At 43.0% G+C, this 26,675-nt stretch overlaps 1 protein-coding gene across 1 annotated transcript; it reads left to right on the forward strand.

Moving 5' to 3' along the window:
- Positions 1-3,807: 3,807 nt before the first annotated feature.
- On the forward strand, positions 3,808-22,674 carry LOC311017970 (synaptic vesicle glycoprotein 2B-like). The gene is made up of 15 exons (XM_084016682.1): positions 3,808-3,934; positions 9,353-9,918; positions 10,086-10,312; positions 11,274-11,454; positions 12,598-12,749; positions 13,198-13,331; positions 13,791-13,880; positions 14,026-14,139; positions 14,555-14,643; positions 15,172-15,247; positions 15,352-15,440; positions 17,767-17,900; positions 18,863-19,063; positions 20,052-20,211; positions 20,333-22,674. The coding sequence occupies exons 2-15, from the start codon at positions 9,695-9,697 to the stop codon at positions 20,514-20,516; spliced, it is 2,055 nt and encodes a 684-aa protein (XP_083872808.1). The 5' UTR covers positions 3,808-3,934; positions 9,353-9,694; the 3' UTR covers positions 20,517-22,674.
- The last annotated feature ends 4,001 nt before the right edge of the window (positions 22,675-26,675 follow it).

A 26,675-nucleotide genomic window follows, 5' to 3' on the forward strand; every position in this document is an offset into this window, starting at 1 on the left:
GAGGAGGATGGAGGGAGGAGGGAGGGGGAATAGAGAGGAGGAAGGAGGAGGGAGGGAAGAGGATGGAGGGAGGAAGAGAGAGGGATGAGGAGAGAGGGAGGTAGAGAGCAGGAGGAAGAGAGAAGTTGGAAATTCATGATGGGAGGAGGATGGAGGAGGAGAAAGGGAGAAAAGTGATGATGGGAGGAGGAGAGAAGCTGCAAATCTTGGTGCTTGTTGAAGTTGCTGCAGGAGTTTCACGTTGTGACTGATGTTGCTGCAGGAGGCGGAGCTTCAGTCGGTTCAGATAAGAAAGATGTGATGTCCAGGCCTGAATGGTTTCAGGGTGGACGTAGATCTGTGATTGATCACTATTGTATCCATGTGTGACAGATTCCTGTCTGTGGCGGCAGAGCAACCCTTTAATCATTATGTCTTTAAAACCCAAATCATCGTCTCTAGAACAGTACGTTGATATATCACCATTGTGTCCAACCCGACGGTCCTGCCCCTGTCCAACCCAATGCTCCTGCCCCTGTCCAACCCAATGCTCCTGTCCCTGTCCAACCCGATGGTCCGGTCCAATCTAATCCAATCTCCTCTGCTTGTTGTGCCAGAGCAGCTGATCGATCTGCCTTCTGGATCCAATTCACACAGTAAAGTGCTGAGTCATCCATCCAGAGTCTTGTTAAATCTTTTTTTCTTAAGCTTTTAATGATAATGAGAAGAGCTGCGGGCAGAACGCATCACATTAAAATTTATTTTCAGAAAATGACAACTGGTCAAAATAACAAAAAGATCCAGTGTTTTCAGAACTCGAACAATGCAAAGCATGACTTTTTACTGATCACCATCATTATGGAGTTATTTCAGCATCCTTTTCATCTGGTTATTGATATTAAATCACAGCTAAATAGTTTATTCTGGGTTCCTCCAGCTGTGGTAAACCAGCCCATGTGTCACTGAGAATAAACACAACTGATCCTGAGTAACACAAGGTAAATATTGGCTTTGCGTCTGGTGTGAACACGGCTTCACTGTTGGGACTCAGAGATTTAAATCATTGACTCTGTGAGATGATGGGCCATTATCTTTGTTATAGGTCACCGCAGATAATTCATCATATTGAAGTCGTGTTTAATTGTGAAATATGTCTCTGTTACCAATGTAATCCTCTACCATTGGGATTAAGTATCTTCTACTGTTTTTCTATTCGTGATCTACGGACCACCGACCGAACCAATTGGGGCCGTTTTCATGCAAATGAAGGGGATTAAGGCCAACCGGTTCAAACCATATACATATATCCGAGGGGGTTTCTGTGACTAAATATGGTGAGATCTTTCTGGAACCCAGGTTAATGTTGGACAATATGTTTTCTGTTGCTCCGTATTGTAAAACAGTAAATATGAAAGTGTGAAGTCATGATAGTCGATGAATTTAAACAACACAAAATGATCCATGACTCCCTTCCCTGCAAAAAAACTAGAAAATCCCCCCAAACTGGGACAGAGGCTCCAGCAGAATCCAGGATCAACATCCCAGATCTCTGTAGTCCTGCAACAGCAGGAAGAACCCTCGGGCTCCCAGGTTTGGACCCGAGCTTGGAGGAGGAAACACAAGTCTGCCAATGGGGGGCAAGGGGGAAATTTGAATTAATTTACTTTTACTTTTCTATAATGACACATAATTATCAAAGATAATTATATTAGCGTTGCCTGATAGTCTCAATGTGTTTGTATAATTAAAAGAGGAGGAGTCTGATAATAAACATCATGCAATTACTCAGGAGTTCTTCATTTAGCGTGAGGCCAAAGTAAACAACAGAAAGACAAGGAAACATGTGTGTGTGTGTGTGTGTGTGTGTGTGTGTGTGTGTGTGTGTGTGTGTGTGTGTGTGTGTGTGTGTGTGTGTGTGTGTGATTTGACTGTTCCAGGTAAAACTACTAATGAGAACACAATAAGTGCTCCATATGGTCGGCCTCTGGTGCTACACACACACACACACACACACACACACACACACACACACACACACACACACAGTAGTGTCACAAACAGTAGTATCTCCACTAAAGAACAACCCAGTTCGAGATCCATCAAATTATTTCAGTCTTAAGCCTTGGTTATGCTTCCGCGTAGTGATCACGCAATGGCCACGCAATGGCCACGCAGTTGCTTGGAGACCGTGATGGTTCTGCGTTGGGTTTACGTGTCGAAATGCAATTCAATGCCACACCCGTAGAGGGCGCTATGTTTTTTGTAAAGACTGACCGACCGACCGAGACTCTTGACGTATATCGTCGTTAGCCTCGTTATAGCCTATTTGTTTACCTTCCGGCTTTAAACATCCACAATTTGTCAGTGTTTTATTTCTTTGTGCAAAAGCGACAAGGTGCAAACAATAAAAGTATTCAAAGTTTAAATGGCGGTGTTTATGAGTGGAAACCGGAAAAGCGGTCTCCAGCGGATGTAGTTAGCGGACCAATCACAGCCAATGCCGCTGCGTTGGCGTTTCATCGCCTCGACGCGCGTCCAGGATTTTTGGGAGGTGCGCGTCAGGGCCTTGCGGTGGACGCAAGGTGGGTCCGTAAGGACATAAGGGGTCCGCAAGCCCCCTTGCGTTGTGTCAATGCGGAAGCATAACTTGGGCTTTACGGAGCGACGTCCTCAGTCATCACATTGATAGTTGATATTTTGAGTCTGAGCTGAGTTTGTGTTATATCAAAGAGAGAATATTACTGTGTAGATGCTGCTAGAACTTTAGCTAAACTGTTAACATGCTACTTCTGCTAACATGCAAATGTTGCTACGGTTGATCAGTGGGGTCAGAACGTTAGCTAGCTAAAGAGTTAACATGCTACTTCTGCTAACATGCAAATGTTGCTACGGTTGATCAGTGGGGTCAGAACGTTAGCTAGCTAAAGAGTTAACATGCTACTTCTGCTAACACGCTAATGTCGCTAAGGTTGATCAGTGGTGTTTACCATTATAAAATAGACTACTGAGAAAAACAGTTTTCTGTACTTCTATACAATCAGAGAGGATAATGCAGCTTTAGGCTTCACTTTTCACAACCGGAGATTGCCTCCTTGTGTGAACCCGTCTGTCACTACGTATGTCCTCTATCCTCACACCTTCCACCAGGCAGGACAGTAGCTCTGTTATTCTGCCTCCCTGTGGGTAACAAAGGTGGTTTGGGGAGGCAGAGATGTTCCACTGCTGAGCCGACAGCAGACGTGGTAACCGAGCCAAGCTGACGTCTGTGTGAAAAGATTTGTGGACACTCAACACTGCTGTGGTGCTGGCCACGCCCCTTTGGCTCCTGTGATGCCAGGATGCGATCTAAAATCACACAGTCACGATGCTGCCACTGTTTTGCTCTGGTGCAAAAGGTTTACTTCATGGCGTGAGAGCAGCTCGTCTGAGAGAGCTAATGATGTTCAAAGATTTCTGGAGTCGCTGCAAAAGAAATAAGATAAAAAATCTTCATACAGGATCTGAATAACGCTGCAGGAATTTTTAATCGTTGTAGCGAAGCCAACATCTGTCACTCCCCTCCTCCCCTCCTCCCTTCCTCTCTCCTCCCTTCCTCTCTCCTCCCTCCCTCCATCCCTACCTCCTCCCTCCATCCATCCATCCCCCTCCCACCGGCCACCCATATGTCTCTTTCATCCCCTCCCCCACCTCCACCAGGTCTCCCCCCAACCAGTGAGCCAAATGGCATGTTCTTGTATGTACTGCAGTACAGAAGTGGACTGTACCATTGTGCATGTGGTGGGTGGGCGGCAGCAGGGAGGAGTGGTGCAGAGAGAGAGAGAGAGAGAGTGAGAGAGAGAGAGAGGCTGGACTATCCTCTCCTGTCCTAATCCTTCCGATCCACTAGAAACTTCACACTCGGATTGATGAATTTGTTGTTTTTGATCTTCCGCTGGATGGAAACTGTTCTGTTCTGGTAAGAGAAGTGATTTTAATGCAGTTCAATCCAGTTTAACTTGTTTGTGTTGTACTTCACTCGGTTTGGACAGAACCCAAAAATTACCTCGGGATTTAATCTATTTTAAGATTGTGAAGCAAACCAGTTTTTTTAAAAAGGTTAATTGAGTTTTTCTTTTATGCTAAGGTTTATATCATTAATCGAAATTATTTGTAAATATGAAAATCCAGAGTAGATAATCTGCCGCTTATGGCCAATCAGACAGCAGAAGTTCTGCTCCGACAGCAGAAGTGCAGCTGTATGTACACAGGTGAGGCAGGAGACACACCGACGTCGTGGGGACCGGCGGTTTATAGTCCTCAACAAGCTACAAAGTAATCTATTAGAAGCATGAAAGCTGGCAAACAGCATTATGTAATCATGCACACACACACACACACACACACACACACACACACACACACACACACACACACACACACACACACACACACACGCATCTCATGTTACATTCTTGTTCTTCAACATGAAAACTCTACATTAAACTCTAATTTAAAATAATTTTACGAGGACTGGTGTCATGTCTCACAGATGCTTCGTCATTGATGAGTTCTGGATCCGGTTCTGGATCCAGAACTCAATGACGAAAAGACTAGTCAAATTTTGTATCCGTCATCCAATAAAAATCATTACGCACAGGATCCTTGCACACTTTTTTACTATAAACTAAACTAAAAGGAGTGGTCCAGCAACAAGAAATATTTTTTGTTGACTTTTCGAAAGTAGAAAAATAAAAATATTGGGTCCATCTGAAATTTAGAACCTTTTCTACACACTGTTAATAAATGAGGGCCCTGGTTCATGACACCCCCCCAGGATCGGATGGACCCATATTTTCTTTTTCTGTCAAAAAGTAGCAACAAAAATCTTGACAAAATCTCACTGCTGGACGACTCCGTGTAGTTTTGTTTATAGTTAGGTTTCTGTGCGGAATGATTTTTATTGGATGATGGGTAAAAAAATGGTCTCAGTGTGTGAAGGGCTTTACTCCAAGTTCAATACATTGTTGTGCATTATATGTGCAAATGGAGTTTTCGAAGGGAAAGAGGACTTGGAGAGGACAGAGACAGATGATCCACTAGACCACATACCTGTCCCCTCCCTTCCTTCACAATATGACATGGTGACAACAGTGATTCAGCACTCAATGGACAGTGACAATCATGCCTTTTAATCAGAAAACACAAGCAGCTTGGATCAGGTTTGCGCATTACGCACATTGGGGTACTGGTGGGATACTGGTGGGATGCTGAGGGGACACTAGTGGGATACTGGTGGGGTACTGGGTTATATCAAGTGAAGGCCACTGTTACGTATAATCAATGTTAAATGGTAAAAGCAACTGCATTTCTATAGACTTTTCATGTCTTTTTGACTACTCAAGGCACTTTTCACTAAATTCAGTCTACATTCGGTCTACATTCACACGCCGATGGTTCAGCCTTCGAGAGCAATAAGGGGTTAGGTACCTTGCCCAAGGAAACTTTGACATGCAGACTAGAGGAGTAGGGATTCAAACGGACAACTCACTCTACCTCTGAGCCCCTATCTCCTTCTCCAATCAATGTTTGCCACATAGCATGATAAAGTCACATATCAAAAGTGTTAAAAAAGAGATCTAATTATGTGGAGTAGAGTTACACAGTTGATGGTTCGCTGCACTGAGTCTTTTTAGCAGGTGATGTGAACTGTTAAGCTCTGGTGACTGTTGGTGATGCAGACTGTGTTAGAGTTTTACACATGTGGAACCAGTTGTGCCCGCCTTTGTTTAGCAATCAGAAAAATGTTACCAGCTCACATCTTTGTCTCCCTTTGTGTCCGTTCAGTGAGTGTTTACTTTGGGAAATCCCATAAAAGATGCATGATGAAGCATTACAGACCTTCGAAATAACTTTTTAAAAGAAGGGTAGTAGATCTGTAACTGAAACAGACATGTACAGTCCCTGATTAATTAAGGAGGATTTGTTGTCAAAAATGATGTCATGCTCCTTTAAATCCAGCCGCCAGCTGATATTTGCTGCTGCACCAGTGCAGCTCACATCTGCTGCCATTTGATACAGCAGACTGCACCGTGTGTGTGTGTTTGTGCGTGAGTGTGCATATACGAGGCCTCTTCCTGAACATGATGTATTATTTATTCTGTCTAAATGACTCTGTAGCTTCCTCACATCCATCTCAGCTCTGTTCTGTTTCTGTCTGCTCACTTTATCATCAGCTTCTTCCAAAATCAATATGATGAAAAGTCTGTCATGAAAACTGACTTCTTGCCAAATCCGATAAAAAGTATATCCTCTGACTGTGTTTGATCTTGGTGGTGGATTTTGACCAATGACAGCTGTATGTTGTGGTGGTGATGATGGTGTTGTGTCCCGTGGTGGACGGGTGGAGGAGTGCACTAAGGAAACGGAGAGCGGATGAAAGAATGAAATAGGCCCATTTATTGATGCAGACGAGTACACGACAACAGTCAGTGTGTTTTCAAAGGTAAACCACTGCAATCTGTTACAATAGGCTCAGTAAGGAGTTAGCTTAAGAGTAATATAGACACACACAATGAAAGATGGAATATTGCTACATCCAGCCAAATGTTAGAGATGAAACACACACACACACACACACACACACACACACACACACACACACACACACACACACACACACACACACACACACACACACACACTAATGTGTCTGCTTATAAATGTTGCAGGTGCAGCTTGTCCTGTCATGAATATATCATGAACCTTTGGTTTCCTGCAGGCTAGCAGCTAGCAGCTTGCTCTCTATATGAAGTCACACTGGTTTGTAATAACGACGGTAGTGTCATCTGCAAACATCACAACGCTGTTCTGTTCATGTACAGTGAGGAGGACAGGAGGAGCTTGATCTAAACCCTGTCTGGGACCTGATCAGGAGCTTATCATGTATTTAAACATACATACTTGGCTGAGAAAGTAAGTAGGAAAGGAGAGTTAAGAGTTTGTTGACAAAGCAACAGCTGAATAAAGAACTGAACAGAACTGTGTAGAACAAAGTGGAGCAATAAATCCAGTGACCATTCCCTCAACCACTAATGGTGAACTGCTGTTATCCTAATGGAGTAACGGTCTGCCTTCACCAAGAGCCTCAGTGGTAGAAGAAACCACAAAACCAGGCAACAAAAAAGCCATTTCTGAATGTACACATCATCTGTTTCAGTAGCTAGAATGGCTGCAAACAAATGTCAAATACATGCTTCAACGGTGTGGTAACAATGTCAAACAACAGCAGAGCAGGTTTATCTATCGAGCACTATTCAGTCACACGGCCATCCTAAGGGCTTTACAGGGGCATACAATATATTAAAGATATATATATATATATATATATATATATATATATATATATATATATATATATATATATATATATAATAGTATTAAAAGACAATGAAAACAAAAACAGAAAGTGCGAAGGGACGGGGCTAACATGAGGCAGGAAACATAGAGAGAAATAACAATAATGAACAAGTTTAATTTGTATTAGAATAACTACACTGATCAGCCATAACATTATGACCTCCTACCACATAATGTGTAGGTCCCCGTTTTGCCACCAAAACAGCCCTGACCCATCGAGGCACAGACTCCACTAGACCTCTGAAGATGTGCTGTGGTATCTGGAAGACGTTAGCAGCAGATCCTTTAAGAGGTGGGGCCTCCATGGATCTGACTTGTTGGTCCAGAACATCTCACAGATGCTGGACTGGATGGAGATCTGGGGAATTTGGAGGCCCCAAACCATTCCTGGAGCATTTTTGTTTTGTGGCACGTTATCCTACTGAAAGAGGCCACCGCCATCAGGGAATACCTTTTCCATGAAAAGGGTACATGTTCTGCAACAATGCTTACATAGGTGGTATGTGTCAAAGTAACCTCCACATGAATGGGAGGACCCTAGGTTTCCCAATGCCCAAAGCATCACACTGCCTCTGCCAGCTTGACTTCTTCCCATAACGCATCCTGGTTCCACGTGTTCCCCAGATAAGCGATGCACACGCTCCCAGCCATCCACGTGATGTAAAAGAAAACATGATTTATCAGACTGACTCGTCTATGGACAGGGATCAGCATGGGCACCCATACCGGTCTGTGGACAGGGGTCAGCATGGGCACCTCAGACCACACAGGCCAGCCTTCGCTCCTGTGCATCAATGAGCCTTGGCCGCCTGTGACCCTGTCGCCGGTTCACCAGTTTTCCTTCCTTGGACCACTTTTGATAGATCTGGACCCCTGCAGACCGAGAACACCCCACAAGAGCTGCAGCTCTGGAGATGCTCTGACCCAGTCGTCTATCATCAGATTTGCCCTTCTCAAAGTTACTCAAATCCTTATGCTCAACCATTTTTCTGCTTCTCTCAAATGTTCACTTGATGCCTAATAGCTACCACCCACTGACAGGTGCCATGGTAAAAAGATAGTCAGGGTTATTCACTTCACATGTCAGTGGTCATAATATTATGTCTGATCAGTGTATGATACTATTGAACAGTATGTCAGGATCTGTTGTCTTTTCTTTCTGCCACCAGATGGCGACTCTTTTGACTTTGTGCTTCACCTGTATCTTGTTCGTGTATTTAAGTTGCCTGTTTCTTGTCTGTCTCTGTTCAGTCTTTGCAGTTGAACTGTGTGTAAGCCCTCTGTTAACTCTGTTTTTTAGAAAGAGATCTTTTGGGATTAACTTTTTGTATCATTTGGGACCTGCTATTGGAACATGACTTTTCTTTGATGGATTGCATCTTGGGTTTTGCCCTTCAGGTGCTGCATGTTCCTGCTAAGTGACAAACCTTGTTTTTACTCTCAGGAATAATTAATGCCTGTAATCCGTCTTTCTGAGTCAACCTTTGTTTATGGATTCTTAATCTGGAATCGTAGCTCAGTCAGTAGTGCTTTTACTGTGGAGACCAGCGTTCAAATCCTGCTTCACTCCTGACATCGTAGTTGTTACTATAAAGTCAGTGACATCTAGTAGGCCTAATGGAACTTAGAAGTGCAATGTACATACAGGCCATAGTTTGGCCATGCATTCTTTAGGGTTACAAATGTGAATAATCTGATTTGAGGCACGAAACCAATAGATTGTATTTCGTAACAACGTCATTAACTGCCATGAGACTGTTATTTTAGTGTAGCAGAAAAATGGAGTGCTATCAACCAATTGTGCTTAGTTACTTAGTAACAGATAAGATATCATAAACAACTAAAATAAAATAGGATTATAATGCAGACTCCTAGTTTAAGGCACATTGGCACCAGCTAACTGGAGACACTGTAATCCACACGCCACCGAGGGTAAAACCATTTGACCACATACAATAACATGTTTTTCTGTTTGCAGGAATGGAAATTGAAGACCGGATCTGACAGGACTGTGGAGTCACCAGCAGGACCACCACAACAAAGACCAGGAACTGAGACCGACACAGGCCACCTTCAGAATATCTGCTCTTAGTCTTGACTGAATCCTGAATCTGTGATGTTAAAACCATTAATCACTGTTAACTTTGAAAGTCAACTAATGACTGTGGCACTAAATATTTAGTTCATCATGCTTCACTAAAAATCAACCGCAGTCACTTATTTGCTAAATTTAACAGCAGACAAGCTAACAAGTAAAAAAAAAAGCCTCCGACTTGCTGTTAATTAGCTATTAGCCTAACAGGTGTCTGAGGAAGCCTAGATGGCCGACCCCTACCAGAACAATGTCTACCACCAAGGAGGGGGGGACAGCTATGGGACGTACGGAGAGGGTGGGGGTCCTGATGGATATGGTTACCCCCCCCAGGAAGAGGATGCAGCAAGCGACGCCACCGAAGGACACGATGAAGAGGATCAGATGTACGAGGGAGAATATCAGGGGATCCCACATCCTGACGAGGTGAAGGCTGCACAGAGAGCTGCACGGTGAGACTGAGTCCTTCCTTCTGCTGGTTCTGGTCTAAGAATGAACCCCTTCTTTCTGCTGGTTCTGGTCTAAAGAACTGTTTTCAACTGAGGGTTGAAACACCAGAAACAGACATCTTTCAGTTAGAAACAATGTTTTCTGACTTCTCGTGGTCTTTGTGTTCCAGGGCGAAGTCTCGGGCCGACGGCAGCGCCGCCTCTGAACTAGAGGAGCTGTCTGAACAGTACGAGGACATCATGGAGGACTGTGGACACGGGAAGTTCCAGTGGACCCTCTTCATGGTTCTGGGTCTGGCTCTGATGGCTGATGGAGTCGAGTGTTTCGTGGTAGCGTTTGTTCTACCGTCAGCAGAAAAGGATCTGTGTCTCTCCAATGCAGAGAAAGGCATGCTGGGTAAGGGCTTAAACCAGTTAACAGGAGAGCAAAGCTTCTTCAATATCATTGAAGATCTAGATGGAACTAGATGTGTTCACTTAGATCCTGCCAGATACGCTATGGATGCAATATTCTTTGTTTCTTTCATCACTACATCGCACAAAACCCTCCACATCCTCAAAAAGTGGAGCTGAAACATCTTGTTTCGTTAGTTTTAGTGTCCAACTTAAAGTAGACATTGACATTTTGTCACATCGTCATTAGTAATAAGAATCAAGTTCACGTCAACATGCTCTTTTTCTAAACTGAAGGCATTAATTTATTGAAAAGACTATGCATGTAACAAATGTATATTTTAACGCCGTGGAAGTGAGGAGAGGGAGGACAGAAAGATCTCAGGACAGTAGCGTAAAACAGAAAAGTGAATGGAAACGGAGGACAGGAAGCAGGACAGAGGCCTTTCTCATGTCCTCATGTCGTCATGTCGCCATGTCCTCAGAAGGATGTCCCGGTCCCTAATATCATCTGGAGCAGCAGTAGAACTCTACATAGAGGACACCAGTGGACGCTTTGCAGTAGGCAAGATGTTGTAGAAACAAGACGTGACACAAAGCTGGTGACACAGTGATTACCAGTGGTTACCAACGTAACTGTTCCTTCTGAGTTGTAGTTCTGACTGTACAACATTGTGTCTCTGACGTCAATCGTAGGAGTCTCTTGCCAGAAGAGGAACATGTTCCCTTTATTACCATCATGGCGCTAGCAATTAGCATGCAGGTGACCTAAAACTGTTTTGTCACACTTTCCTACTGAATTCAAGAAAATATCTTTTGAGTTTATTCATTTTGAGCTTAATAGAAGACATAATATACAGAAGTTTAAAAAGCAAAAGAAAGAACTATCTTAGATTGTTATAAATATGTTATTATAAAATTATAAATATTCCTTCTAGAAGATATATTTGTCCTCCTCTGTACAGGTCTGACCGTCTTCCTGAGTATGATGGTGGGAGCGTTCGTGTGGGGCGGTCTGGCCGACAAAGTTGGCCGTCGCCGCTGTCTGATTGTGGCGTTATCAATAAACTGTGTCTTTGCCTTCCTGTCTTCGTTCGCCGAGGGCTACGGCTTCTTCCTCTTCTTCAGGGTGCTGTCTGGCATCGGGTAACTCTCTCTCTCTAAAACTAAAGCAGTCTACAGGGGAAACAACAGGATCAAAAAGAAACACAGGAAAAACATAAAAGTAAAACTGAGCTAACAGACGGATTCCAAAAGGCAGGCAGGAAGTTCCAACAGGGAAATCAGGCTGAAGGCCACGATAGTGCTACCAGAGGCACAGAGGAAACACACCAGGAAGTAATTAGGAAATGAGTCCTAGCTGGCAGGGAAGGCTGACAGGTCCAATCACAGCAGGAGGAGACAACAAGGTACAGGTGAGACACATGAGGCAGACAGGTAATCAACACACTCAATCAAAAAGGTTAGTACAGGGAACAGAAAGTAGCGAAATAAAACAGGAAATCAACACTAACCCAAATAACAGAGGCAATAAATGAAACAAAACGATCATGACAATAGGTTTCCATTCCTACAGTCTTTGGTTTGACCGCAAAGCCACCATATAAATGTGAAAGTCCATTTCTCAGTGACTGACTGAGTAGTTGTGTCGTACTAGTAGGTGCATTTGAATGCGTCACAGCGGCCAAGACATACATATACCTTCAAATACAACCCGAAAATGTGACCTTCTCTTCCTGGATTTGGAGGATTGCTAGGAGACAGGAGTGGTCAGGGGGTACAGCTGGTGAGGTCATTTCAGAGACCACTCAGTTCGGCCTTTGTCGTCTTCAAAGGACGTGGCAGACGTAGACAACAATGGACACATCCTCCACCCGATGGTGAGACGGGACACTGTGGGTCGCTGCTTCAGTGTGAGTAGGGGTGACAGTGTTTCCTACTAGGCCTTCATCGTAACCAGGCTCATATCAGAGACACATTACTCTGTTTGATACGTCTCTCTGGTCATCTCAGGGCCTCCTGTTTTCCCTGTTACAACTTTGTTACAACGTTATGATGTTAATAATTTGTTTTCCATGGCTCCCTACAGTTCTTCATACTTACACACAACATCAGTGACTGAGATAGAACAATGACACTTTTTCATTGTATTAAATGAAAGAGATGGTACATTGAATTAACCTCAAAGAGATTAAATGGGTCATCTTTTTCCTCCATAAAGAAACATGTTGTATTTTTAAATGGCTAGTTGTAATGTTTACTTTCTCATCATCCCTGATCTATTCTCAGTATCGGGGGCACGGTGCCCATCGTGTACTCGTACTTCTCCGAGTTCCTTCAGATGGACAAGAGAGGAGAGCATCTGTCCTGGTTGTGTATGTTCTGGATGATCGGTGGGATCTACGCTTCGTTCACCGCCTGGGGAATCATCCCCCGATATGGTGAGATAGAAGGAGGTCAGTTAAGGTGGAAAACTCTGCAGCTCCTTCAGTGCTGCTGTGAGGAAAGGGGGTCGTTTCAATAGACAATATAGATCTGGACCCAAAAATGGAGTCACCTCATGTTCACAGGGATGAAAAGATTTCACATTTATGTTCACATAAATATATTTAAACATAATATAATGAGCAGGATTTTAAACTAAACAACTAGAACCTTCAACCTTTGTTGGGTTTATCAGTGACACACACACACTTTTCTAACCTGAGCAGAGAGCTGATCAGCCAGAAGGACTCATGAGAGCCTTAATGGCGAAATAGTCCACACCAGACCTCTGATGAAAACATGTCGTCTTCTTTTTAAACATTTACAAATGATTGTGAAAGTCAAAAGTGTGTGTGTGTGTGTGTGTGTGTGTGTGTGTGTGTGTGTGTGTGTGTGTTTGTGCAGGTTGGGGTTTCAGTATGGGCTCAGAGTTCCAGTTCCACAGCTGGCGGGTGTTTGTCCTGGTTGCAGCTCTGCCTGCCATCACCTCTCTGGTTGGCCTTACCTTCATGCCTGAGAGTCCTCGCTTCCTCCTGGAGGTGTGACACCACTACTCTTTATATTGGATTCTTGTTGGTGCAAATAGTTTTCTGCTATATTTTCCTCATTCAAATGAACGTACAAATGTTCAAACATTTTCTGCTGCTCTTTACACATTCATACATTCACATAGAAACTCCATACAAATATATATATTTCAAATATTAGAATATTCTTTGAAGTTTAGTGAAGTCTTTCCTCACATTTTCACATTCGTGTGTATTGAAGGTTCACAGTAGGGGGGAAAATACTTGATACTTGAGAATATTTGTAACTTGCTCCCATATTAAAATGTTCACTCTCTATACATGATTAGGTCAACATGTAGGGAATTAGTGCTATTTCATTCAATGTCACATTTGTTAAAGTAGAGGATCTACAACCAACGGCTGCAGAGACGTTAACGCAAAAGAATGTATGTTTGTGTGTGTGTGTGTGTGTGTGTGTGTTTTGTGCAGAATAACAAACATGATGAGGCGTGGATGATTCTGAAGCAGGTCCATGACACCAACTGGCGGGCAAAGGGGCAGCCTGAAAAAGTCTTCACTGTGAGTAGAAGTCACTATCCAACAGAGCTCCCAGTCTCACCAGTTTGTGATCTACTCTTTCGTGAACATGTAAAAACTCATGTTACCATATTATGTTTCTGTCATATTGAGGAGAAGATCAGATGTTGTTATCTGGTGTTCTCAGGTGACTCACATCAAAGCACCAAAGACGGCAGAGGATGAGTTCATAGAGATCCAGAGTTCTACAGGAACGGCTATCCAACGCTGGGCTGTGCGCTCGCTGACGCTCTGTAAACTGGTACGTAGGCTCTGTTAACTGGTTCGTATGCTCTGTAAACTGGCACGCTCTGTAAACTGGTACGCTCTGAAAACTGGTAAGTAGGCTCTGTAAACTGTTACGTAGTTTTGTGGTCAGTTTAACAACTTATCAAAGTACTTTATTAAATAAATAATAAATAAGTACACTTGCTGACGCCCTGTTAACTGGTGGGCTTGCTCAACAATCCCTTTAAAATGCTCGTGTGACTTGGCTTTATTCTGATCATCTACTGTAATGTGTCTAAAAGGCACACAAACAGTTTCAAATCAGACTCTCAACATGAACACACAACTTGAAATGGGGCCATATTGTTCACCTGTAGAGCACAACTTTGCTGTGGAGGTATTGAGTGACGAGGTTCACTGCTGAATGTGCATGTTTGTCTGTTTCCCAGGTTCTAAGGAACGTTGCATCGCTTCTGTCTGCAGAACTGAGGTTTGCTACACTCTTCATGGCTGTCATCTGGTTCTGCATGGCGTTCAGGTTAGTTCACCATGTCGTGTGTTACAAAGGCAGCAACCTCGGGTTCTGAAAAGTGAAGCCAATACTGAAGGTCCTTAAAGCTGCATTCTCTCTGCTGGCCAACAGGGGGCGACTCAATCCAGCATGAGGTTAATTTAGTAAATGATTGTCCATTTAGAGTCAAACAGAGCAGACAGCAGGGGATGCTTTAGGGGCGGGGCTTCCTGGTGATTGACAGGTTGTTAGCATGGCCTTGCTACCAATTCAGTTAGCAATTAAGATTAAAACTTAGCTATAAAGTTGAACTTGTTTTATGAGGATAACTTTGTTAGATGCTTCACACCAGAAACCAGATGAATCCAGACCCATCACTCCAACGCAGTCCAAATACGGTCACTTTCTTGGTTGCAAAAAATCCAAGAAGGTGACAATGCTGGCTTCAAAACTTTAAACTTCATACTCCAGGATCCAGGACCGGGCTGGATGAAGAGTCTGCAGTCTTTCTTGTTTTATTGATCGTTACTGATTCATTATTCTCTCCATCACCAGTTATTATGGTCTGTCTGTATGGTTCCCTGACATGATCAAACACCTTCAGAATGAGGAGTATGAGTCCAAGGTCAAGGTAAGGTTAACAACACAGATCATTCTGTCCTCGAGTGTTTTGAATTGCCGGTTTTTATATAAACTGCAGAAACAATTTCTTCATGTTGTTTTGTCTGTGTTTAGGTGTTCCATAGAGAACGAGTGGAGAACTTCCATTTTAACTTTTCTTTAGAGAACCAGATCCATAAAGAAGGGGAGTACATCCATGACAAGTAAGTCTTGCTCTCACCTACAGATTGAGGTTTATACATTAACAGCAAAAAAAACACTGTTTTTATTGACGGACTTAATGTTACAAAGCTAACTTCACTTTACAAGCTTGCAAAGTAAGAACATTAGTTTATATATGAAGCAAGTCTATTTAGTTTGATTCCTAACATTGCCAGCCAGTTTGTCATAACATATGTTATAGAGGATAATTATTTTATTGCTTCTTCTATTATATAGATTATTGGTATTTTGGTTGGAATGTTGTACATGATGCTTTGTGCTTAAACATTATTAGCTTATTAAAAGTCAATAGTGTGAAGACAGGAACACTTTCCATTTGCTGTTTAGAAAAGCATCCCAACACTTGGCCTCAGTGAACACAGGTGTTATTATTACACGGATCGATCATTTCATTCTCAGTTCTCAGAAACAATGTTTCGCATGCGGAGTTCCGTTGTATGTGTTGTTGTACGTGATTGAACTCATACAACATAAGCAATATGTCTGTAGGTAATAACTTACTGCATATGCTAATGTGGAGAAAGTAAACCTGGACAGGTTTATGAATGCTTCAAACTTTAGTTCCACTATAAGCAGTATAGTTTCTTCAACTATATGGATTAGTGTCGGTCCATCAACCGATTTTGTTGCAGCGATCCAACTCCTATACATTCAACAAAGTTTTTAACTAAGCTGTCCATGAGAGTGTATCAGTGACTGGACAGAAGCCCCTCAACTAACCACAAACTGTATAGAATAAGTGAACATAGTCGTGGTGAATTCAAGTTCTCTGACTTCGACATAACATTACTTTGAGTTTGACATACGTGGCAGAGCGGCACCCCGAGCAGCGACCTTACTGGATTTGGATCCATCTGGATTCTGGTGTGAAGCTTGTTGGGAAACTAGCAGGAGCAGATTTGGTTACTTTGAGATCATTATTAATATCAATACAATTTTTGTTATTAAAGGGATTATTAATAACTGAATCTGCTCCTGCTAGTTCCCCAACATAATTGGTGCCCCATGTGAGGCTTGAAGTCAACGTTTGGTTATATTTTTCCTTTTTAAATGATAGTGCCCCTTTGTTATTATTTTATTAATGATCCTATTAATATCAATAATTTCAGTGATATTAATATTTATCTGTTAATAACCGAATCTGCTCGTGCTAGTGCTCCAAATGAGGTCATTTTGAGAAAAAGTGTTTCTGAGCCTTTTGCAGCAGCAGCAGCAGCAGCTCTGAGCGCTTAAAGTTAAAGATCTTTGAACTTTTCAGAAAAGTGCAAGTGGCATCACTATAGAAAAAAAGAGGAGAAGCTTGTCAGTGTCTGTCTGTCCTGAGCTTCATATGTCAGACAGATGTCATCGTAATAAAGAAAAGCTCATTAGTTGGAGCAAATCGGCCAGCCGACACTAAATGTTGCAGGATACGTAAATTCTTATGCACAGTCTATACTTTTTTAGCAAACCTTACCTTGATTCAGTAGCTGACTGACACTTTTTTATGACCCCATTTTATTATTTAACTGGTTTACTATAGTAAGTTTGTAGATGACCTTTGGGGTCATTCAGACTACATGCATCATTTGTCCAAAATCGACCAATGGAGTTCCTCTCCTGATGTTTTGCACTGTGTGAGGAAGGTGGAACAGATTTGAAAAAGATCATGAACCCCCTGAACTCTCTTCTAACTCCTGTCAGTGTTTAGTCATTAATGTTTATGAATCAAGGTGACACCTTTTGGGCTGAGTTAAAACACCTGCTGCTAATCCTTGTCCTTTAAACTGATTCTACATACAATTATACTTCCACCTTTCATTCAATCTTTCATTCAACATTTGCATACAAATTGCACAGACTCTACAGTTAGATGCACTTTTGCACCCAATTGAATCTCAACATAGTGAGCTGGCAGGAAAAATAAGAACCTCAGGTTGTTACTGGGTTCTATGACAGAATGAGGGAGTGTGCATTTTCAGTGCAGATATACAGTATGTGTAAAGACTGTATATTATTTTACTTCTATGCTTTTTGCAGAATTGAAACAGACAGAATGGGCTTTAACTTTCACCTAAGCATGAATAACATCATTACCAGGGCTGCCACTGAACATGTCATATTGGTATGAAGATGCTCATGCCACTTTTCTCACATCCATCCTATCAATGCCTAGTGCCATGGCATTGTCATCAGTGGTGGCCATCTTGGATTGAGCCCATTCTCACCATTCTAATTCTGTGCTGCAGCCATAGAAGTGAGAGCCTATGCTTTTCTGTCTGTTGGTTGTTTGTTTGTGTGTGTGTGTGTCCCATCCCATCCCCATAGGTTCATCAGTATAGAGATGAAGTCAGTGAAGTTTGAGAACTCACTGTTTGAAGACTGTCGCTTTGAAGACATCAGGTCCACAGACACTATGTTTGAGAACTGCACCATCCGTTCCACTGTCTTCTATAACACAGGTATGTTCAGCCGGAGCAGTGGCAGCCAGGGATAACAGCGCCACTACAGGAAGTATTCAGGTTCCAGGGTACATGGTTACAGCTCCACCACAGGAAATATTCAGGTTACAGGGTAAATGTTTAGTTGGTTAAATCAAAAGCTGTACTCACAGGATCAGATCAGCCCATCCAACCCAATCTTATGTCAGTTTGCAAAATAGTCACAAAATGCAAATATACTGTTTTCATGGACATTAAACTTTTTCTTTTCATGTGACTCAGCATTCGAAATTCAGTGAGGATCCTTTATAGACACAAGAATAAATATGATGATGCAACATCCAGAGCTAATAGCGTAGTATTAAATATTGAGAAAAAAATACTTATGGTGGGAGGGTGGGGAGTGGCTGGGTCCAACCAGGAGGCAACCTCCAGTTCTGAAGAGTGAAGCCAATGCTGATGTATGCATTCTCTCTGCTGGCCACCAGGGGTGACTCCTCTCTGATTGTATAGAAGTCTATGAGAAAAGCAGCCTGCTTCTCTCTTGATTGATAGAGTAAAACAGACCACAAAGCAGGGGATGTTTTAGGGGTGGGGCTACCTGCTGATTGACAGGTCGCTACCATGCGACCAATGCAGTTTGCTACTAAGATGACTTTAACACTTAGCTGTAAAGTTGACCTTGAATGATGAAGCAGATTTACATCAGAAGCAGGGAGAGACACTAAATATACAAGAAACTAAGGAGAAACACTTTGGGGCGGGCTGAAAATTTATTTGAGGAAAGAAAGGGAACAGACCAGGCTAAAACTAGTGGTACACAGAAAAACTGAGGGAAAACCACAAAGACAGGAAGTCAAATAAATGCAGGACACAAAAGTTGGGGAACTTCAAAATAAAACAGGAAATTATATAAACAAAACCAAGACCATGACACATGTGTTTGTTAGTGAAGTGACACTTAGTCTTTCTGTTCTCTGCAGACCTGTGGGAGGAGAAGTTCATTGACTGTAGGATGGAGAACACCACCTTTGAGCACAACAAGAATGGCTGCCACCTGGACACCGCGGAGGAGAACGACGTTCTCATTTACCTGGTCAGCTTCTTGGGCAGCCTAGCTGTGTTGCCAGGCAACATCATCTCAGCCCTCTTCATGGAGAAGATCGGCAGGGTCAAGATCATAGGTGACTTTTACTAATGATTGTTGATGTTTTTTATTTCACATATGATGTTGTTCCATGCATCATATTACAAAGTCTGTATATAGAAACATCACATCAACAGTTTTTTTCATTTGGACCAGTGAAAAGCCAATCATCCTGCTGGAAACTACATCTTTTTTGTTCCATTTGAGTTTGATTGGATTACAGTCTACATTTAGACGGACATCAAAATTCACAAAAAGTTAATTGTTCCAGTTCTTTGCAGAAATGTTCTGTACTGAATCTAGTGACGATTTCTCTATATCAGTGAAATAATTCCTAAATGTGTATTTTGGAATTTGTTTTTAATTTCTCATTCATCTGATTTATTCACTGTCGCCTCACAGTGAGAGGATCCCGGGTTCGATTCCCGGGTCGGCCCAGGCTCCTTCTGTGTGGAGTTTGCATGTTCTCCCCGTGTAAGCGTGGGTTCTCTCCGGGTTCTCCAGCTTCCTCCCGCAGTCAACAGTCGATAGGTTAATTTGTGACTCTAAATTGCCCGTAGGTGTGAATGTGAGCATGAATGGTTGTTTGTCTCTGTGTGTCGGCCCTGTGATAGACTGGCGGCCTGTCCAGGGTGTACCCTGCCTTCGCCCAATGACAGCTGGGATCGGCTCCAGCCTACCCATAGCCTACCCATTTAAGAACGTATGGGTGTCATCTGGTGTCGCCCCCTAGTGTGAAGTAGATGGATGAGCGGTTCTCAAGATGTGAACACAGAAACACAGAAGTGTGATTATCATCCATCGACAACCCGAGGCTTCTGAACCATCCACAAACCAACGGGTGACGTCACCATGACGACATCCACTTCTTAGAGACAGACTATAGTTTCCCCTCCAGAAATCTGCTGTTGGCGTTGTTGGTGCTCCTGCTTCACACCTAGCCTCATGCTTTCTTGCATCATTTTAACGGACTGAAGTTAACGTTGTAAAAACATCCACTTGAGTCTCCTCTCTGATCTCCTCAGGTGGCTCGATGCTCATTTCAGCAGGCTGCACCTTCTTCCTGTTTTTGAGTTTCAGCCAATCAGCCATCATTGCCCTGCAGTGTCTGTTCTGTGGCGTCAGCGTGGCGGCATGGAACGGCATCGAGGTGGTGACCGTGGAGCTGTACCCCACCTCCAAAAGGTATCCACACGCCTTCTTCCATTACACTGTTCTCATTTATTGAACCTGAACCTCACCTTTAAAGATCTTCGGTGGTGACAGTTTCACTATGAACACACTGGTCATGTGATGTCTCCGTCAGGGCCACGGCGTTCGGCGTGCTCAACGCTCTGTGTAAGCTGGCGGCGGTGCTCGGCAGCTCCATCTTCACGAGCTTTGTGGGCGTTGCCAAAGCCGTCCCCATCCTGCTGTCCTTCACGGCGCTGGTCTGTGGCGGTCTGGTAGCCCTCAAGCTGCCCGACACGAGAGGGAAGATCCTCCAGTGAGGTGATGAGTCATCATGGAGAAACACGTGTTCAACATTGGAAGCTGCTCTGAATGGAAACAGCTTATAAATGTCAAACGTCACTAACGATGCCATGATGGATTTACTAACCATATAAAGCAAACTTCTGTCAGATGATGTAAGCTGCCATTGCGACCTCTGCTTCCTGTCCTTCCATGCATGATGGCGACTGATGTCACATCCTGGCCAAAAGTTTTTTAATAAGCAAATAAGCAGCTGTGGGTTGACATTGTCAAAGTTCCTCAACTTCTACTTCTACGTTCTTGCTGCAGCATCGTCACAGACTCACATCTCCATTCAGCTGATCAGTTATAGAATTAACACATATGATTTAAGAAAGGACATTTTTCTAGTGTTTTTGTTGGGAGATAAACACAAGTGTCTGCAGATATCGTATATTTGTAGCTTTCAAGACTAAAACAGAACAGGGAGGGAGAAAGTGAGGGGAAAAAAAGTAAATAAAGTTATAAAAAATAGGAATAATATCAAGTTAATAATGCTTAAAACAGTTTTAAGGTACAAAAGTCATAAAACAAGTTTGGTAAATATTGAATATCAGCCATTAATAATGGAGGACAGTGATATGGGAGTAACCACAGCGGTTCTCATATTTTGTGACTGTGTGTTGTATAAAACCAGCAGGTCGGAAAAAAAGATCTGCTGTTAAACTGTGTGAACGCTGACGTCAGCAACACTCATCTTCACACTCTGAGTTTGATGATGCCATTTACTTTTCAGCATAATGTGGTTTCATTAATTTTTGTGATAATGAAGTGTCCATGAATGTTACAGAACATATACTGTAAATATATGGAATCTTCCATTGTAGGTTTGATAGTTTTGAACCGGTCCCATCAGACAGGTGTCAGCGTTTAAAAAATAATAATTAATGAATTAATTAATTTTGTAAGCCCTACCATCCGACAAGTGTCAGCATTTTTTTTTAAATGTAATTGAATTATTTATTTTTGAACCCGTGTCAGTGGTTGTCTTACAGAGTGAGTAATAAATAATAGATCATAATAGATAATAAAATAAGTAATGCACCTAAAATAATATAAAGCAGTTTCACTACAAGTGATGAACCAGCAGCTTTAAGCCAAGTCATCGTTAGCATCGTCATGCTTTAGCATTTATGAGTTTCATCCATCACTTACAACTGAAGCTCCACCCCATCACTCTCTCTGCCAATGAGAGGTTGTTGTCTTATCGTCCTGTACATGTTTAACAGAGGGCCGTGTTCATGCATGTTCGTCTCAAGTCTTCCCTGATTTGGATGTTTAAATAGTGTTTTTATCACATAGAAGAAAAAAAAACAAACAGCAGCTCGTTTATCTCTGGTTGGTTTTCGTGTCCAGAGAGAAGCTCGTATGGGACAAAGCCGTCATCACATTAATCAGCTGGTTCACTCTCATTTCTTTATTATTCTGGTTCTTCGTAAAAATCAGTTGCTATTTGCTATCCGTTGAGTCAAACTAAATGAGGAAGTTGTGTAAAGATTTAAAGCATTCTCAGCTCATCCTTGTTGTTACGTGGAAGAGAGGAGTCACATGCTGTTTGTTTGTGTGTTTGTTTTTTGTGTGTTTGTTTGTTTGTGTGGTTGTTTCTTGTTTGGATACTGACCAGGTTGGTTCCCAGCAGAATTTAGCACAGAAATTAACTCTAATTATGTTGAATTCATTTATCTGACAGAAATAAGTTTATTTCCTAAACTTGCCTGGCAGAAATGTCCCTTTAACAAAAGCTGGCAATCATGTAATAATGTAACTTTCCTTTATTTCACTGCTTGCTGCTGTTTTGGTTCGGCCCAGTTTAAGCTGAACTCCTCTTTTAGGCTGCAGCTCTTAGAGTCCAGGATGGACCAGAACCACCATCAGAGGTTCAACATGGGAAGCTGGTTCAGTTTAGAAAGAAGCTTTGTGAGCAGCATGAGGATGTTCATACAGCAGGCTATCATGGTTCCAATAATAACACTTCGATGCCGTTGATATTTGAATGAACTACTTTCATGTATTTGGACGCGTTGTTTGTGTCAGCAGATAAAATGTTTGTTCTTGTCTTTCTTCACTGCAGAATGTTTTAATTTATCTTTTTCTGTGTGTATTTGTGGCTATGACAAATCAGACCAATAAAATTAATTAATCAATCCACTAATCTCTTTATTGTTGTTATTGTTGCACATACAAATCAGTAAGTACTAGATATCTATTAAAAAAAGCCCAAGAGAAATCCCTTTGGAAAGGTGGACATTTCGTTTGGTGAGTCAGATGAAGATGAACTCAGGAGATGACCTCCTTAAAGCTGCATTCTCCCTGCTGGCCACAAGGGGGCGACTCCTCTTTGATTGCATAGCAGTCTTTGAGAAAATGACCCTACTTCTGCCTTGATTTATTATCTCAATAAACAGTGTAAACAGAGTTTAGTTTATCGTCTCAATCTGGTCACTTCCTTCTCTGGTTGCAATAATCCAAGATGGCGATGGCCAAAATCCCGAACCAGAGGCTTCAAAACCATAGTCCACCCACTTCTTATATGCAGTTTAATACATTAATGTGGATGTTATTTATTCGGAAATCAGTTATTATGACATCAGCTTTGGAGAGAAAATAAAACATCATGTTCTTCTTTATGACTCCAGCTTCCACAGGATGATGGAGGTTACAGCATCAGAAGTACAAGCAGTTCTGCGACATTGATAAAAAAAAATTGTCAAAATGAGCAACAACAATGATTTATTGCATTATAATAAAGGGAAATACATAATTGAATCTGAAACACTGAAAAATGGGGACACACACACGCCCACTCACACAGGAGGAGGGGGGGAGAGAGGACTCCAGCCGCAGTCAGCGCTCACCAAGCCAGAAATTCACCACAGCACATATGGGGAACCCGGCGCAGCGCACAAGACGGACCAGACAAGCTCAGACCCGGAAGTGATGCACCAGCGACGGGAGCGCAAAAGAAAGAGGCAGTGGAGGACGGCAGTTTTTATGCCAGCCCACCTCATTACGGCCACCTGTAGCGCTAAACACAAGCAGTGACCCTTAATAGACTTTTAGGCAGACATCTGGAACAGACCCTTGGGTTCTATCTGCATTTGATGTTGGTAGTAGTCAGTGTCGGAGTAAGGTGTGAGAGTGAGGACTGGCTCCCATGAACAAAAAAAAGCACTTCTACGTTCTTACTATAGCACTTCGATCATAGCACTGTTGTTCTTAAGGTATCCTTGCTGAACATCTACTACTTTACTCAGAAACGTGTAGTAAAGCATCATGAATGCAGCATGGCTGCATTACACTACCACACCACTATGTGCATACTATCAATTTGAGAGCTTCCATCCATCCATCCATTGTCTACCGCTTATCCTGTATTCAGGGTCGCGGGGGGGCTGGAGCCAATCCCAGCTGTCATTGGGTGAAGGCAGGGTACACCCTGGACAGGTCGCCAGTCCATCGCAGGGCCAACATATAGAGACAAACAACCATTCACACTCACATTCACACCTACGGGCAATTTAGAGTCATCAATTAACCTATCCCCATCCTGCATGTCTTTGGACTGTGGGAGGAAGCCGGAGAACCCGGAGAGAACCCACGCTCACACGGGGAGAACATGCAAACTCCACACAGAAGGAGCCTGAACTCGAACCCGACCCGGGTATCGAACCCAGGACAATTTGAGAGCTTTTCAAGAAAAATAAAAAGATCAGTTTATATGCATAGTGTGTGTGTGTGTGTGTGTGTGTGTGTGTGCGCCGCAAATGTCGTGTAGAAGAGGAAACCTCAGGAGGATTTCATAAAAATCTACTGAAAACATGTTGTGTCAAGATGTAAAGGAGTTCAAACTCATAGCTTCAAGTCACATGTTACACTGTTACCATGGCAATGAATGATTCCAACATACATGATTTCACAGCAAATGTTGAACATAAGTGAAACACATACAGGGCATTTTAGTTTTCACCAAATGCAAAACAAATTTTTCACGCAGATATATCTTTCAAAGTTAACGCAGAGATGTGATTCATGCTAGCTATTTCAAATGGAGCGAGATATTCATCTGAAAACAAGGTTGCTGCCGTATTCATGTCTAGGTGACCTTATTTGGAGTGTTGATTGAGCAGCAATGTTAGCATTGCCTAGCACCCATCAACCAGACTCCATTCAGAAAACCAGCAATTTAAAGGTAGTTAGCTTGCCGCCTTGCAGACAGACCTAAGAAGGCATGACTTCACACACTGATATTGATATTAAATCACAGCTAAATAGTTTATTCTGGGTTCATCCAGCTGTGGTAAACCAGCCCACGTGGGTCTTGCTAGATCCAGTGAATCCAGCTTGGTGAAATCCACCGAGCACCTCTGAATGATGTCATGAACCCAGACAGGACAGCGTTTGTTTTCCTGGTGTATCTGGGACTTCACAACTATGATGGAGGAAACCTGGTTGGGGTCTACGTGAAGGGAAGCCCTGGCTCTTCTCTGGTGCTTAGCCCCGCCTCCTCTCTGGTTTGTCAAACTTGTATGAGTAAGACGAGGTGAAGATTTGCTTTGTGTTGGTGTGAATGTGTGACTATTGAAATGAAGCTGCTCAACTCTTTATTTCTAGTTTTTTTTCTTCATGTCTTTCCCACATAATTCCTTTTAACAAAAACATAAAACCTTATGGGCCTCATAAGCGAGATGAGGGCCATCGTAGGTTTCTACCATCCAGTGTGACTGTTGAACCAGTCCCAGACCTCCTGTTGGTTTTGCTGCAGCCAGTGGATGTTGGTCCTGGTCCTCTCCAAGGCCTGGTCCACAGCCAGACTAGCCATTCCAAACCCTGCTGCTTGATGCTTCTCCACAAACTCCTCCAGCTTGCAGAGGAAACATGAGAAACAGCTCAGACCATTTCATGAGAATCATTTTACTTACATAAATAAATATATATATATATATATATATATATATATATATATATATATATATAAATAATGAGGACGCACCATCGTTAGTTCAGCAGGGGTGGAGAACCTGGCAGTGACACCCGTGATCAGGGAGGCGAATGAGAAGGAGCCCACGCCATATCTGAAACCAGAGTCACCAATGATCTGAGACCAGAGTTTGTTTCTCTTTGTTACTTTGATCCATTACTATTAAAATATTATCTATGACACTCTTCTTGCGTTTAAACACACATTGACTGACTGATCTCCATGGATGCAGGACTCACTGTGTGAACATGTAATTCCACTGATCCCTGACAAAGTCCCAGGCCAGACCGTGTCCCGCTGGGTTTCTGGCCACAGACGTGATGACGGCAGTGGCGTCCTGCTTACGGATCATCGCAGGGTTTAAGGTCCACGACAGAAACCTGGGCCAACAGAAAAGTCGTTCTTGTCTAGATGCAAACATGCAATAGTTCACATAACTGATTAATTGATCGATTGATTGGTTGGTTGATCCTTACAGCCCTCCCTCAAGGTTTCAAAACTTCCCTTTGATCAACAATTTTAGAAAGAACATGTATGATAAATGTTTTTTATGAACGATAGTCGGGGGGGAGTTCCTGCCTCAAGTGGAGGAGTTTAAGTAACTTGGGGTCTTGTTCACGAGTGAGGGAAGGATGGAGCGTGAGATTGACAGGCGGATCGGTGCAGCGGCTGCAGTAATGCGGTCGCTGTTTCGGTCCGTCGTGGTAAAGAGAGAGCTGAGCCGAAAGGCGAAGCTCTCGGTTTACCGGTCAATCTACGTTCCTACCCTCACCTATGGTCATGACCGAAAGAATAAGATCCCGGATACAAGTGGCCGAAATGAGCTTCCTCCGCAGGGTGGCGGGGCGCTCCCTTAGAGATAGGGTGAGGAGCTCCGTCAGCTCCTCACCCTAGGAGCTAGGAGTAGAGCCGCTGCTCCTCCACATCGAGAGGAGCCAGTTGAGGTGGCTCGGGCATCTGCATCGGATGCCCCCTGGACGCCTCCCTTGGGAGGTGTTCCAGGCATGCCCCACTGGGAGGAGACCCCGAGGAAGACCCAGGACACGCTGGAGTGACTATGTCACCCGGCTGGCCTGGGAACGCCTTGGGGTCCTCCCGGAGGAGCTGGGGGAAGTGTCTGGGGAGAGGGAAGTCTGGGCGTCCCTGCTCAGGCAGCTGC

This window comes from Eutrigla gurnardus (assembly GCF_963514095.1).
Source record: "Eutrigla gurnardus genome assembly, chromosome: 9".
Lineage (NCBI taxonomy): Eukaryota > Metazoa > Chordata > Actinopteri > Perciformes > Triglidae > Eutrigla > Eutrigla gurnardus.

Excerpts from the sequence above, each read along its gene's own strand:
- LOC311017970 (XM_084016682.1), top strand. The coding sequence starts at position 9,695 with ATGGCCGACCCCTACCAGAACAATGTCTACCACCAAGGAGGGGGGGAC. Across the intron at positions 14,644-15,171 it reads TGGTTCTGCATGGCGTTCAG|TTATTATGGTCTGTCTGTAT; the intron begins GTTAGTTCACCA and ends CTCCATCACCAG. Across the intron at positions 15,248-15,351 it reads AGTATGAGTCCAAGGTCAAG|GTGTTCCATAGAGAACGAGT; the intron begins GTAAGGTTAACA and ends GTCTGTGTTTAG.